Consider the following 14204-nt stretch of genomic DNA (forward strand, 5'->3'; position numbering starts at 1 on the left):
GTAAATATTTGTAAAACTACAGAAGGACACAAAGGCTGACCAATAGAACTGATTTATGGAGGAAAAAAAATATCACGAATTTTGAACAAAGGAGGTTTTGCCCGACAGCAACGATATGCTAAATAGGCTATATATACACCTTTATAATAATGATTAAAAAAATAAAATAGAGTATTTCTGTCTATGTTTGAGTCTGTATTCTGGCAGTGCATTTGCATTTTGTTGCAGATGTGAGCACATGAGCAGACAGCTTAACAAACAACTGACTTATTGGAACAATGCATCCAACTCCAAAGCAATTTTTTATAATATAACAAAATGCCGTTTTTTTTACACGCGCTGTACTTGAAAAAACGCCGTTTTTAACAAGCGTTAAAGTGCATAAAACGGCGCCTTTTACGCGAGTTCATCAAACACCACAAAAAGCGGTGTTTAATGACCACCAAGAACGTCGTATTTTTCGTTTCTTTTATCGAAGCTTTAATGACGGCGTATTTTACGCCGTTTAGCCACATAAAACGGCTCTTTTAACGCCGCTTTAGCCACAAAACGGCGTATTTTTTTTATCACAAACGCGCCAATTGAGTGAAAAATTATGGCCCTTTTGGCTTGCCATAGTCAATGGGCTCGACTGCGGACTATCTTCGGCAAAGACATCGACCGCGTCAGCCCGTTGCTGGGATACGCCAACGCGTCCGCCATTTTGGGCATGGCAAGAGCTCCTTAACGAAGACAAGAGGACGTTTGTTGCTTTTGAACTGGATTAAATATTAAGGGTTTATAAAATTTAGAAGCTAAAAAGTTTTTTTGATATTTGATTTTATATTATATTCGAATCAGTTCGATATTTGAAAAAAAAAAAAGTTTAAAATTGTAACGTGATGTAAAAGTTAAATAATCACTGACAGATGCTCAAGAGTGTTTATTGGGTTAAATAAAATAATAGATGGGAAAATATTGTCAAAGGGAAATTCAAAACAAGATTTTAATCCATCGTGGGTGTTTTTGATTCTTCCTGTTTAATAATAAAATATGATTAATATTTTTTTCCAGTTTAAAAGGCCTCCCTTAACAAAGTAATAAAGCTTAATTAAGTATACATCAGTGAGCCCATAAGTGGATCTATTTGATAATTTGTAAGAAAAATCATATAGTAATAGCAGCATTATAAAATATGTGTCAAACAGTAAAACAATTGCAGTTGGCTATCAGTACTCTTATTCTAGTAAAATATTCCAAAGCAGGTTTGTGGGGACTGGAGCTTATCCCAGCAGTTACTAAGCTAGAGGTAAGGTACATCCTGAACAGGTCGCCAGTCCATCACATTTTATGTAAACTCAATTTATAATTCATAAATATAATTGCCTAGCAAGAAAAGAGAGAACAACAAACTGTAAGCCAGGGGTACCTGTTAAGAAAGAAAAAGAAAGGCACAAATTAATGACATTAATGACATATATATATATATATATATATATATATATATATATATATATATATATATATATATATATATATATATACAAGGAGAGTAAAGTCTATGGCAGCATAACTAAGAAGGTGGCTAAAGCTTACTTAAGCCAAGCCTGTCTATAAGCTTTGTCAAAAAGGAAGGTTTAAAGCCTAATCTTAAGAGAAAAGAGGGTGTCTTCTTCCTGAACTGGCCCCCATTCTATTTTTAGTCTTCAGTAACCAAACCTGTAGTCTGGGAAAAACCTGGGAAAACATGGAACAATTATATCTTTAATACAGTGGAGCTTGGTTGTGAAAAGCTTCATATGTGAATAAAAGAACATTAAACTCTGTCCTGGATTTAAAAGGGAGACAGCAAAGACAAGCTAAATGGGAGAAATTTGACTTGTTAGTTTCAACCAGAACCCTCACTGCAGCTTTTTCGTTTATCTTGAGGCCTAAAAACTAAAAGCTCTGCCTCCTATTTCAGTCCTTGAAATTCTAGGAATCACAGAGGTCAGCACTCTGGGAAAGGAGATTTTATTGTGGTTGTTAGGGAACAAGACTGTTATTACATGGGGCAGTATCATTAAGTGCTTTGAAAAATAACAAGGAGGATTTTATAGTCTCTAAATTTTGCCAGGAGCCAGCAAAGGAAAACTAAAAGAGGTGAAATTTGATAAATCTAGGCTCTGCCAGTCAGTGCTCTGGCTGTAGTATTCTGGATCAACTGAAGTCTCTGGACACGCAGCTAAAATTATAGCAGAAATTAAGTGCAGAAGAGATAAATGTATGGACAAGATTTTCAGCATCACTTTGGGGCAGTGTTTTCGCCATTATTGAAGTGATGACACGTTTACACCAGCAGGTGTCGCGGGAAACCACAACTCAGGTGGCACGCGGCCAGTGAGTATGTCGGTCAGTAAGGCAAATGGGCGGGTGCGTGGAGGAGAGCGGTGATTGGTCGCACCTCCAACCGTTCACATTTCTCACTATGTGATTGGAGGCAGCTGGGTCTGAGACCACTGCTTACAAATTCATGCGTTTGTGTAACAGAGATATTTAGAGGGCTGAAGTATCAGAAAGTCTTTCATGGACCTTTAATATCTTGCTAATATAAATCTGTGATTACTTACAAAAAATACACTTAAATTCTCCTAGTTTCTCAAGTTGAAGTGTAAATTCTAATTCAGTTCATGTAATATCTAACACCAACAGGCTGATGGAGTTTGCAAAAAAAAAAAGATAAAATGACCAAATCTAAACGTTTTAATTAAAAACTCTTAGTGGTTTGTTATACCAAACTCATATCCCCTACATTTCCTTGTTCCTAACTGGCACATCTGAAAGGCCTCAAATGATCAGTTAATGAACTCCAATAAAGGGCAAGCTTCTTGTCCGTCTTTTCTGACTCATCAAGCATTCTGGCTCTGAGATAATGAAGAGGACACAGTGTTCCCGGATGAGCTGCCAAAAGAGCTTTTATAACACGAAAAAAAAAAAAGAATATTCACAGCAGGAAGCTCCCCAAAAGCTAGTAAGCACATTTGGAAGAACATGAACAAGTTTTAGCTGACCAAAGAAGGCAGTGGTAGAGGGGGAGTCAGGGTGAGACACACACAGGATGCGGTGGGTGCGCACACCACGCACTGAATCACCCTGCCATAAGAGTGCTGACTGTACCCTGATCCTACTACTTTTAGGTTAGTTATTGGAAATATTACACAATACTCAAAGAAAGACTCGTACAAACATTTTTTTATAACAAATATAATATTAAATAATATGAAAATTTAGACAGGGAGATATAATCAAGGTATAATCATTGTAGTGAAGATTAATATTCATATTTACATAGTATATTTTTTTTCCCCACAAATATGGTGTGAAATAATTTTACACTACAATAAACAATACATTCACAAAGACATCAGTATCACACAAAGAAAAACATCTGTAAGAGAGCTGGACAAAGTGAAATGTCTAAGACGAACTTTTTACAAAGGCTTTGGCAAGAGTGCATCCATGTTATCAATAATATCAAAGTAAACTAAAAATCTTTTAAAGAAAATAGATGTACAAATGAGCAGTAGAGCAGGAAGAGTCCAGTGCATGTTTAGTCTTTTTTCCCAAGAGTAAGAGAGGAGCAGTCACATGTGCCTGGCTGCTCCCATCGTCCCTCTGGTATGTTGGGAGTGGGTAAGATTGCAGTTGTTCATTATCTAATTTGAGCCAGCAGGTACTAGCATGCTCAGCGTGGCAATGCCAGGTTTAGAAGAAGGAGTTTTACTGGCAGCCATTTTGCTCAGACTACGAACATCAGCTTGCCAGGAGGGAATTTTCTTTGTGGTCATGTGGCGGCGGGCGTGTTTGGTTAGATGATCACTGCGCATGAATCGCCTGTCACACACAGGACATACAAATTTTTTCTCCCCGGTGTGTGTGCGCCGGTGACGTGAGAGTTCGTCAGAGCGGGCAAACCTCTTATCACACCCATCCCAGCTGCAGCTGAAGGGCTTCTCACCTAAGGGAGGGGAAACAAGGAACAAACCGGGAAAATAAGTGAGTCACACTGTGGTCATAAAAACTTAACACGACACAAACAATGAGCTAACTGTCTTGTTATCAAAAATAACATGGCCAGGGAAAGAGTGTTTGACAAACAGGATACAACAGAGAAGCCACATCCATTAAACATCTTCATTAATATAGCACAACCAAGGCTTCTATATCCAAGGAACCCTTACCTGTGTGTGTTCGCAGGTGAGCCTTGAGGTGTGAGCTCTTGAAGTAAGTCTTTCTGCAGCCCGGAAAGTTGCAGACATAGTTTCTCCTGCGGGAAAAGTCCATCTTTGTGGCTGTTGTGCTGCCAGTGGGCCCTGCTGGCACATATACTGGGGCAGGGGCAAGGGGTAGCAGCTTGGTGTTGCCCAGAGTCATTACAGTCTGAGGGCACTGAGGGGCCTGAGAGACTGTGGACTGAGGGAGGACCAGCATCACTGTTCCCTGGGGCACTGCTGAGCTCACAATAAGGGACTGCTGAACAGTGGGGGTGTTAGCTGAGGTAGGCTGGGGAAGGATGGGTGTGGTGGCAGTCCGAATTCCAGTACTGGAGGCCTGAACCGCACTGGGGATGAAGGCTGAGATTATACCTGATTGGCTGCTGACGGGGAACATCTGGCAAATGATTTGAGGGCTGGTGACTGGAGGAGGGGACAGGGTTGTGGAAACACTGGGACTGGGTGGGCTAATTTGTGGTTGAGCGTTGACAAGGGTGGGGGTGGAGACACTGTCCAAACAAAGTTTTAAGGGACTACTAGGCTGTTTTCTCTCTGAGGGTATTAGAAACACAGGAGGGGATGGAAGTGTAGTCATCTGCTCAATGTTTGTAATGCATTCCTGCTCCTGCTGGCAGACCATTGTATCAGTTACTGTGTCTATAGTTTTCTCTGGACTGGGGGCCGCTGGAATGTGTTGTTGGCAGAAGGTTCTGTCTGCAGTGTGGCGGATGACGCTGGTCACCATGGCTCTACAGGGTTGTGGTGGAGAGGGGAGGGAGGTGGTCTTCTCAGCAATTGGTGCCAGCACAGGCTGATGGATCCCAGATCCACAGCGTTGTGTGGACACTGCTGGACTGGAGCTTGGCTGAACCATAGAGTTTGATGGGGTCTCAACAAAACTGGGGCTGTGAGGTGGAGTCATACACTGCAAAGAGATTGTTGAATAATTAGTGTAATCCCAGTACCACTACAATAAAATGGCTCGTGTCTGCAGAGATAAGTCTCCCAGCTGGCAAGCTATAAACACAGATTTTTTATGAGCCTGTACCTGCAAGAAAGTACTCCATCTGAAGGTCAAAAACCTTACAGTATCAAGGCTTTTCTTGCTGCGCAAAACTCTTCTGCTTTAATCTTATGTAAAAAAAAACAAGACCCAGGAGGTCATGAAAACCTGGACTGTGAGAAATGTTTACTACTTAAACACATGTAATCTCTGTGGTTTTACAATGCAGTGTGATGCTGGTGCCTTATGCTATCACTGTATGATCATGTCTTACCAGAGAAGAGAGGGACACAAAGTCCCTTGGTGGTTCTGGAGGCTCCGGTGGTAGGAGAGAGTCACAGGAATCTGAAGCTGGCGTGAGAGGCCTTGGCTTGCAGGGATTTGTCTTGTTGCTGCCGAGAAAGATTGCCTGGCCCCAAAAGCTCATACACACCAGAGCTTCAGCTGCCTCCAGATCAGTGTACTCCAGGCCAGAGGAACAGCTGCTGGTCCCACTAGAGACAGACTGCTCGCTGTCATGCCTTCTTCTCTTCACGCAAGACCCACACTGATCCATATGTTCAGTCTATGAGGAACACCCCCCCAAAAAAAGAACAGGAAAATTTTAGTTCTTCTGTGCTGTCACATCACCAGATTATGATAGCAGTTTTCAACTTAGTTACTCATACACTCTGGGACAATTCAGTGTATTATAATCAGATATGATTAACTAAGGAAAGCTGGGAGGGGGGACTCCAGTTATATCAACTCAGTCGCTGTTCCCGTAACTAAGGTTGGGCAGAGCTGCCTGATGCTGCAAGTGAGGGAGAGGGGTGTTGGTGACTACACCCCAGCCCAACATGCACTGCCTCTGGCCCAAAGCCAGGACACCTCCCCTTCCCAAATATAGACCCAACAGTGACGTGCTGCGCGATGAGCCATGTGAAATCCCCATAAAGCGGGTTTGCGTCAGGAAGTACTCTTGTTAAAGTTAAAACTTCATTATCCATTTTTACAATAAATAAATAGAATAACTGGTTCTCCACTAAAATGCTACCACACTGATTAAATTAGCCGCATTGACAACCTTACTTGTTTGTGTAAAAGGCATTATATTTTGAAACTGTTACATATTCAATACCTCTTAATACTAAATAAACGAAATCGTTATAAAAACAGTTAATATATATGACTTATTTTGGCACGAGTGGCAAGTTAAAATTAAACTAGTACACTTCGAGCATAAAAGAAGAATGAAACTTTAGAAAACTAAAACGTCACACAAGGCAATAAACAAGTAAACCTACTAGGACAGAGAAGAAAACATAAATGTTTATCAAGCTGTAACTGACAGTTTTCAAAATGGCCTTACCGTATGTGAGTCAATCTCTTTATAATTTCTCGAAGTCATTGAAGAAAAAAATATGTAAATAACACGTTTGTGTTGTCAAAGCCTGTGTAGAACAAAGAAACAGCGGTTGCCAGAGATGCTGCCTGTTCTGGGATAGGGTTGAGGCGGTTTCTTTCTCTGACTGGCTCCCTTTTTCTCTCAGCTGTGTGAGTAAAACATGGGGAGGGGAAAGGAGTGGAGGGGGGAGGAAAAACAAATCTCACTACACGCAGTGGCGGGTGGCAACACTTGGCCAATCACAATCGAGTGTGTGCAGTGCATTAACCAATGCAAGAGGAGCAAGCGCGTGAACAACGCGTGCTCGCTGGACGGTTGGAGGAAATAGGGTGCGTGGCCGATGATGGGCGTGGCCACGGGAGTCAGCAGTGTCAGGATAAACCCGATGAACTGCCGTTCGCTTAACTAGGCGAAAGGTCGATCCGGTCTATGTTGCGTTCAAAGAGTGTGTGAATAAATTGCTAAAATGACCTGACTGCTAAATGACTACGGGAATATTATGTTACAAGTTACGTAGAATAAATAGTTTATTAAAACAGAATATGCACCATACAAAAGTGTGAATATGAATAATATTTGATAGTACTTAATAACAATATATGAGGAAAAATAAGGATTTTTTTAGCTGAATCATTTAGTTGATTTTGTTAGCTAAGAGATAATCAAAATAAGAACCAAAAAATTAAGTTACAGTTGTAAATACGATAAATAGTAAATGTCTAATGGCAGGGTAAAATCTATTTTCTAAAAAAAAAGTGCTTTTAGACTTTAGAGGGCAATGTTTTCCTAATTATATTAAAACCGAGAATAATCCATACTTTTTCATAGTTTAACGTTTTGTTTTGTCCACTGCACAGTTTATATTCTTATACTACATTCTACTATTGTGAAAGAGGGAACAAATTTAAGGGTATTAGAAATGTAAATATTTGAATGAAATATATTCCCTTAGCTTGACTACTTAATTATTTAGCGCTGGTAATGGAAAAATCCATGCGAATGAAACTACTGTTTTTGTTTTTTAAGCTGTGTCATGAACGTTGACTAATATTTGTACCACTTTTCCAGTATCCACTGAATGCAACACCACTTCCAGACAGGTCCAGGCGCGGGTTTTTGTCTTGTTTGTTTTGAAAATGTTTATGCAGTTTTTCTCACAGACAAAGAAGATAAATAAGTGCTCAACTATCATCCTGCTTCCATTTTGTTGAATGTATGGACACAAATTCAATACGTTACAAAATAACTAACATGTTTTATTACAACCATTGTAGCTAGATGCACATTCATTCACAATAACCAGATATGTGTGACCATGTATTGCCCTAAATCATTAATAAGGATTCAGTGGCAATGGTTTTGGCCCTGGTTTAATTTTTTTTAGTAAAATAAGTGAGATGATAGATAGAAATAGATGATGTGCATAAAACCCCCACATGCATCTGAGGATATATATATATTATCTCCTTATGCAACTTTTGCTATGTATTGGGATGGTTTTCTTGTGGCCTACTGCCTGGCCACCATTTTGATGAGCTCATTCCCACAAGCATGTGTCAGAAACTTCAGATTGGTCTTGACCTGCATACACTGTTAGATCACCAACTGTATGTGGACAATTGAAAAGTCTGTTATAAGTTTCAGCAAACCTTAGATCAGGGCATGATTAATCATTCCAATGCATACTCATTTTCACATATTCAGTCTAACCAAGAAAGTTTAATTTTTATAAGTCATATTTAGAAAGAACCTGAACCTGGATTACACTTTACCTTGTTTAAGTACTTGTTTATTTGTTTCTCTGCAGCAGATGGGAGTGTAGCAGGTGTGTCAGTCTGGCACCGGCAGCACCCGTTTGTTAAGGAAGGCCGTACCTCAGAATGACTCACTTAAGCATGACCTCAGGGAGCACTGAGGGCTGTGAGCTGTGGCAATGCAGTTTCAGTGCCAGCTGTTTGCAGGAATCGAGGAGATGAGGGAGGAGCTACAAGGAAAACCAGTTTGCACACAGGCATGAGAAGCAGTTGGGCTTAAGTATAGCAGCCTGTTTGTGATATAAGTGGGGCAGCCCACTTCAACTTTGTTAGGGAATCTGGAGGAAAGGTTACATTGGCCCTATCTGGGCCCCAGCATGCACACCACCCCTGTCCGGTCAACTCCCCCAATCCAGGAACTTCAGGAGTCAGAAAAGGGGGAGTTGCCTTAGAGAGGTTAAATATATCACTAGGAACTATATTACACCCCAAGAGCTCTCACTGTCAGCCACAGGTAGAGACTATACAGACTACACAGTTAATGCCATTTGAAGCCCATTAATTAAAATGGTAAGATATTAGTGTATCATATCAAGCATAATAAACACACTATAGTTTTTTACAAGTTGTTTTGTACTGTGTAATTGAAACTGAAAGTATGTCTCAGATTGTTTAGAAGAGCAAAGTGAGGCCCGAAATGGGAACCTTAACATACTAAGATTGTTTTACAGTAATGTAAGAGTGCTTCTTCAGTCTAAAATCTGAGGATGGCACATGTCTGACTCAAAAGGCATTTATTATGTCACAGTAAAATAAATTCAAATGATGGATGGATGGATGGATGGATGGATATTTAGGTATGAATTTATGTCTTGTTTTTAGTGTATGTTCTGATACAGCGCACATTCCAGATTCATTTTGTCCATTCATGTTGAAGATAATGTTGGAACACTTGGCTCTTATACATGTGAAAAATCCTTTTTATTTTTTTCATAATCATGAAATGTTTATTGAACATATTTTAGTAACAGATGTGAAACTGTAATATTCAGAACATTAGTGCACAGTAATTCATGGAAAACATTGTCTATCAGTTGCTTCTGCCTCCCATTACTATAAGCTGGCATCTGGGTGCAGTGTACATAGCACAGAAAGGTTGTGTACAGTAGTGAACCTTTACAGAAGGATCCCCGATCCCATCTTCTCTCTCTAGTCTTTAAATTCTATTTTGTTCTTGTCTTTTTCTGTTTCTAATGTCAGTAAGTGCAAATATTGTATTTGGGAAAGTAAAACAGAAAACCTTTTTGACAAAATGTGAAATCTTCGTTGGAAATCATAAAGGCTTTGACTTCAGATGAGAGGAACCAGCTGAAATTTTAAGAGTGAACATCTGAAAAGTCAGCATGTGTGATCATAGGGGAGTACATTAATGCATGGGATTTAAATAACTTAAATCTTTGAAGGCAGATTAAATGTGAAACTATATGCACATATTATGCAACAACATTTGCTGTGATTAATGCCATTTTCAGGAAATTTCATACTTATTTAAGCAGCACCAACCACATTCAGCAGGTTCTGTCTTTAAAGCGCAGCTGAAATTCTATATCTAGCAATGATTGGAAAACAGTTTTTTTTTTAAATTTCTCTTGCTTTCCACAATTTCCGTACACTTACTGAGGATAGTTGGAAAAAAGATGATGCAACACAATTGTAAACATGGCCTTTTTTAAAAAAAACATATTACTCAAAATGTGAGACCATTTTTCTAAGAACAAAAACAAAAACAAAAAAAAAAAAGAAAAAACAAGAATATGTGGATTCACACTAGAGGCTTTCTCTCTTTTTAATTTAAAGCTCTTTGATAGTAAAATAGACAATTTGATTTATGAAAGCATTTTCCCCCACAACTTTACTCTAAATATGCTGATTGTGCTTATGCCATGTATGAATTTTCAATAAAGAAAAGATATTTGAAAGTATTGAAAAGTTTATGAAACAATAATTCAGAAAAGACTCATGTAACGGCAAACTGCTGTGCTATTGCTCCACCACTGCTTTGTTTTCCTGCTCCTGATAAAATTGTTCTTGTATGTCTTTTCAACAATAAACCACAGATGACCTGTAGTACAAGCTGTCTCAGAAAGTCAGTGCTGCACTGAAGGATGCTTTGTGTACCACACAACACGTGACTCCACCCCCTTGCCTCCTACACACCAGCATGGAGCAACAACAGGGATTTCTCTTCAAGCATGTAGCTTCTGATTGGTCGGTGTGGAATACTAAAGCCAATCTGTTGCTATGAGAGACTGACTTGTGTGCTGCAAGCTCGCTGTCTGTTGTCCTGGCAACATGAGGAACAGGAGGCAGGTTTGAGGGCTCCCCGGAGGAGCTTCCTTGGAGACGGTTTGACGATGTGTGAGGCCTAATGATCAAGGCTCAATGATATCCTAAAAGGGTACACTTTGAATAATATCCTGTCTGCCTGGTTGTGTGGCAAAATGTTTTTTTTTTCTTTTTGCAATAGTTGCCACTTTATTGCATGTAGTTTCAGTCATAAACTTGTCAGTTTTAGTGTGTTCTTAATTATTATTGGTCTCTAAATCTCATCTTATTGTGCTTCAGAAACTGAATGGCTGAAGCACAATAAGATGATGATACTCATTGTTAGTTAAGAACTACACAGTGGGAAGAGTTACTGGTTTATTTGTTTTAAATTTAAGGTTTTCCAAATTTCACATAAAATATTGACTTAGACTTTTTCTTTGAATTTGTGACAGAGATGAAAACTCTGCATTTTACTGCATCATGATATTTAAAAAGATAGGTGGAGTAAACCTTATACCACATTGAATATCATAATGCTCTCGTATTTATTTTCATATTTGAGATGGACATTTACTATTTTGTCATCTGTGATAACTTCAAGAGGGAAGAAGCCGGACTGAAAGTATGAACATGCTTCTGAATTTGTTCTGTTTGGTCTTAACAATTATTTTAGTTTCTTTATCCAATGAAGTAGCCAGAAAAGAAGAAGACTCTTTTATTTTATGGGAAGATGCCATTTAACCCTATAAGTAGAATGGTTGCTAACTTAGAGTGGAAACAACATTTAGCTCATTTTAATCTTTGCCAGGTCAGATGCGCTTCACACAGTTGTGTACATTCTCTTAAATGCACATCAAGTCATCTAACTAAACAAAAAAATAAACCTCAAGCAGGCTTGTAGGCCTGCTGCTTTTTTTCTTCTCATTCCACACATAAGTATTTTGGATTTTATTCTAAACTAGAACTTCTTCTCAGTTCTTTTAGAAATTTGTGGAAAGAACCGAAGTTTGCTTCACAAATTCCTTCAACAGAGGAAAAGTTTGTAGAGAACTCAAGGCTGTTTCTTTTCTAAAGGCATACTGTAAAATAAGTGCAAGGATCTGTAAATTTTCTGAAGCAACTTCTCAGTAAAAGGAAATAGTAAAGAAGCCATCCTTGAAATCTTTCAACTTCCAAACTCATTAATTTTAAAAAAAAAAAAAAAAAAAAAAAATAGAGAAGAATTTTTTTTTTTTTTTCAAATATTTAGGACAGAAACTGTACCCTGAAACCAACTATGGCTTTCAATACAGACATAAAAAAGAAGAATGAAAAGAGAGAATGACAGAGACTAAAAGAGAACAGATGGCAGATGACACTTGAAGACATGGCAGCATTACAACAGTGACGTGGCCAGTTGGTTAAATTCTAACTAACTCTTCCTATCTGTACCTCACCTGGAAACTGAGACAGTCTGAATGTCCCTGCAGATCGGGTGTCTCATGGAGTTACTTTTGTGTCTTTTCTTGAATGGATGTTAAACCAACAGCAAAAATAATTGAATAGTTAGGTAGTTTAAAGGCTGAGCAATTTATACACAAAAAATGCTCACATCAATATACATACATTGCTATAACATTGTATAAAGCAATGGTTCTGAAACTGGGTTTCCCAACCCCCAAGGGGGTCCTAAGATAACTTCAGGGCCTCTCTATATGATTGTAAAAACAATATAGCCTATATTTATCAAATAAATATATTATTTTTATTTGGGCTGTCAAAATTAATGCGTTAATGTGAAGAGATTAATTTGTGAAATTAGCACATTAATTGTAATGCAGTAATGCATACTGAATAAATTATTGCTCATGCCATATTAAAAATCCGAATTTGGCATTATGTCAGTATAAGAAACTGATTTTGGGCATGTAGGTGCTTTGTTACAGCGGTGAACCGGATCCACCAAAAACAAACGAATCCTCCTTATTTATCAAGATTCTGATAGTTTCAAGCCTTACATTTAGTGGATGTGCGTAATGACCCATTTAATATATCACACAATTAACCACACAGTCACTGCGAGTTGGGGGTGGGGCTTCATGAACGCCAACGTTTGATATCTTTCATGGAAAATATTAGCTCATTTTCGATTTGATGGCAGCAACACATCTAAAAAAAAAAGTTAGAAAATAGTGATGTTTACCATTGAATAGAAACAACTGTACCAACTGTCACATCTGGGAAGTGAGGAGACCAGTTGCAAACCTTTGGGAAAGGAATGGTGTCCCATTTTTGTGACATACTGGGTTTGTGTTGCTCAACAGTTCTGGATGTTTGTTGCCAGGTTCTTTTTTTTGTAACGCACCAGATGTTCTCTGCTGGTGAAAGGTCTAAACAGCACCTAGTCTCTAAAACTCATTCTGTTGTGGTGGATGCATAATGTGGTTTAACACTGTCTTGCTGAAATAGGCATAGCCTTACCTGAAAGAGACGTCTGGATGGGAGCAAATTTTGCTCTTAAATCTTTTTGTCCTTTTCAGCATTGGTGGTACTTTCACAGAAGTGTTAGCCCTCCACACTGTCGGCACTAAGCAACCACGTACCATTAGAGATACAAGTATTTGAAGTGTTGGTTAATAACAATGGTCCAATTGATCTTTAGTTTTAAATTATCTTTAGTCCTTAGAAGATTGTAACATTTCTGGATTGTGTTTATATATGGCTTCGTTATTGCATGATTGAGCTTTAATCTTCATTTGTGTTCATAGACAGTGATTTCTGGAAGTATCCCCATGTTCATGAAATGATTTCCAAAAGAGAATCGTGCCTGTTTTTTATTTATTTTTTTTTTATTGCAGAGCTGCATGAGGGCCTGACAATCACAAGGATCCAATTCATGACTTTGGCCTTGTCCCCAGAACAAAGAGATGTCTTTGTGATTTTCTGACTCATTTTATATTCTACAATATAGATGGTGGGGTCTTTTCTGAAATGAATCCACAACATTTAGATGCAGTTTATTGGTGGTGCCATCTTTACATCCGAGAGGCTTTGACTCTGAAATGCTCCTTTTATGATCATGTCATGTTGCTGATTTGTTGTCAATTTACCTGATTTTTTTACTATCAATTAACTACTCAACTTTTTAGTGTTGTTGCCATCAAATTAAAAGTAAGCAAGTATTTTCTATGAAATGGTAAATTGTCTCAGTTTCAGCATCTGATGTGTTGTGTATGTTTTATGGAAAGTTAAATATAGATTAATGAGAATTGCAGATCATTGAAGTCTTTCTTTACATTTTTTACACAGCTTCCCAACATTTTTGGAAATGGGGTTATATCACCCTCTATTGAATAGCATGCACAAGTAATTTTTTTGTTTTTATTGATTGCATTGTGAGGACTCAAAAAGAACTCAATCATCCTTTGTGCTGATCCATAACCCTCAATTTATTATGTCATCCAACAATAAACAAAGACGCTTTATTACATCTGAAAAGGTGTGAAATTACTATTAATATC

General features: G+C 38.4%; 1 protein-coding gene across 1 annotated transcript; it reads right to left on the bottom strand.

The window, feature by feature from the left end:
* Positions 1 to 2941: 2941 nt before the first annotated feature.
* Positions 2942 to 6794, bottom strand: LOC121630973 (Krueppel-like factor 11). The gene is made up of 4 exons (XM_041971544.1): positions 6587 to 6794; positions 5510 to 5800; positions 4200 to 5157; positions 2942 to 3976 (listed from the first exon to the last, which is right to left on the bottom strand). Exons 1-4 carry the CDS (start codon positions 6623 to 6625, stop codon positions 3675 to 3677), a joined length of 1590 nt encoding a protein of 529 aa, XP_041827478.1. The 5' UTR covers positions 6626 to 6794; the 3' UTR covers positions 2942 to 3674.
* Positions 6795 to 14204: the final 7410 nt, after the last annotated feature.

This window comes from Melanotaenia boesemani, chromosome 20 (assembly GCF_017639745.1).
Source record: "Melanotaenia boesemani isolate fMelBoe1 chromosome 20, fMelBoe1.pri, whole genome shotgun sequence".
Classification (NCBI taxonomy): Eukaryota; Metazoa; Chordata; class Actinopteri; order Atheriniformes; family Melanotaeniidae; genus Melanotaenia; species Melanotaenia boesemani.

What these genes read in the sequence shown, in the direction of transcription:
- LOC121630973 (XM_041971544.1), bottom strand. Translation starts at nt 6,625, where the DNA reads ATGACTTCGAGAAATTATAAAGAGATTGACTCACATACG. An exon ending in AAGAGATTGACTCACATACG is followed by an intron (nt 5,801 to 6,586) that starts GTAAGGCCATTT and finishes TGTTCCTCATAG; the next exon opens with ACTGAACATATGGATCAGTG. An exon ending in TTGTGTCCCTCTCTTCTCTG is followed by an intron (nt 5,158 to 5,509) that starts GTAAGACATGAT and finishes ATCTCTTTGCAG; the next exon opens with TGTATGACTCCACCTCACAG.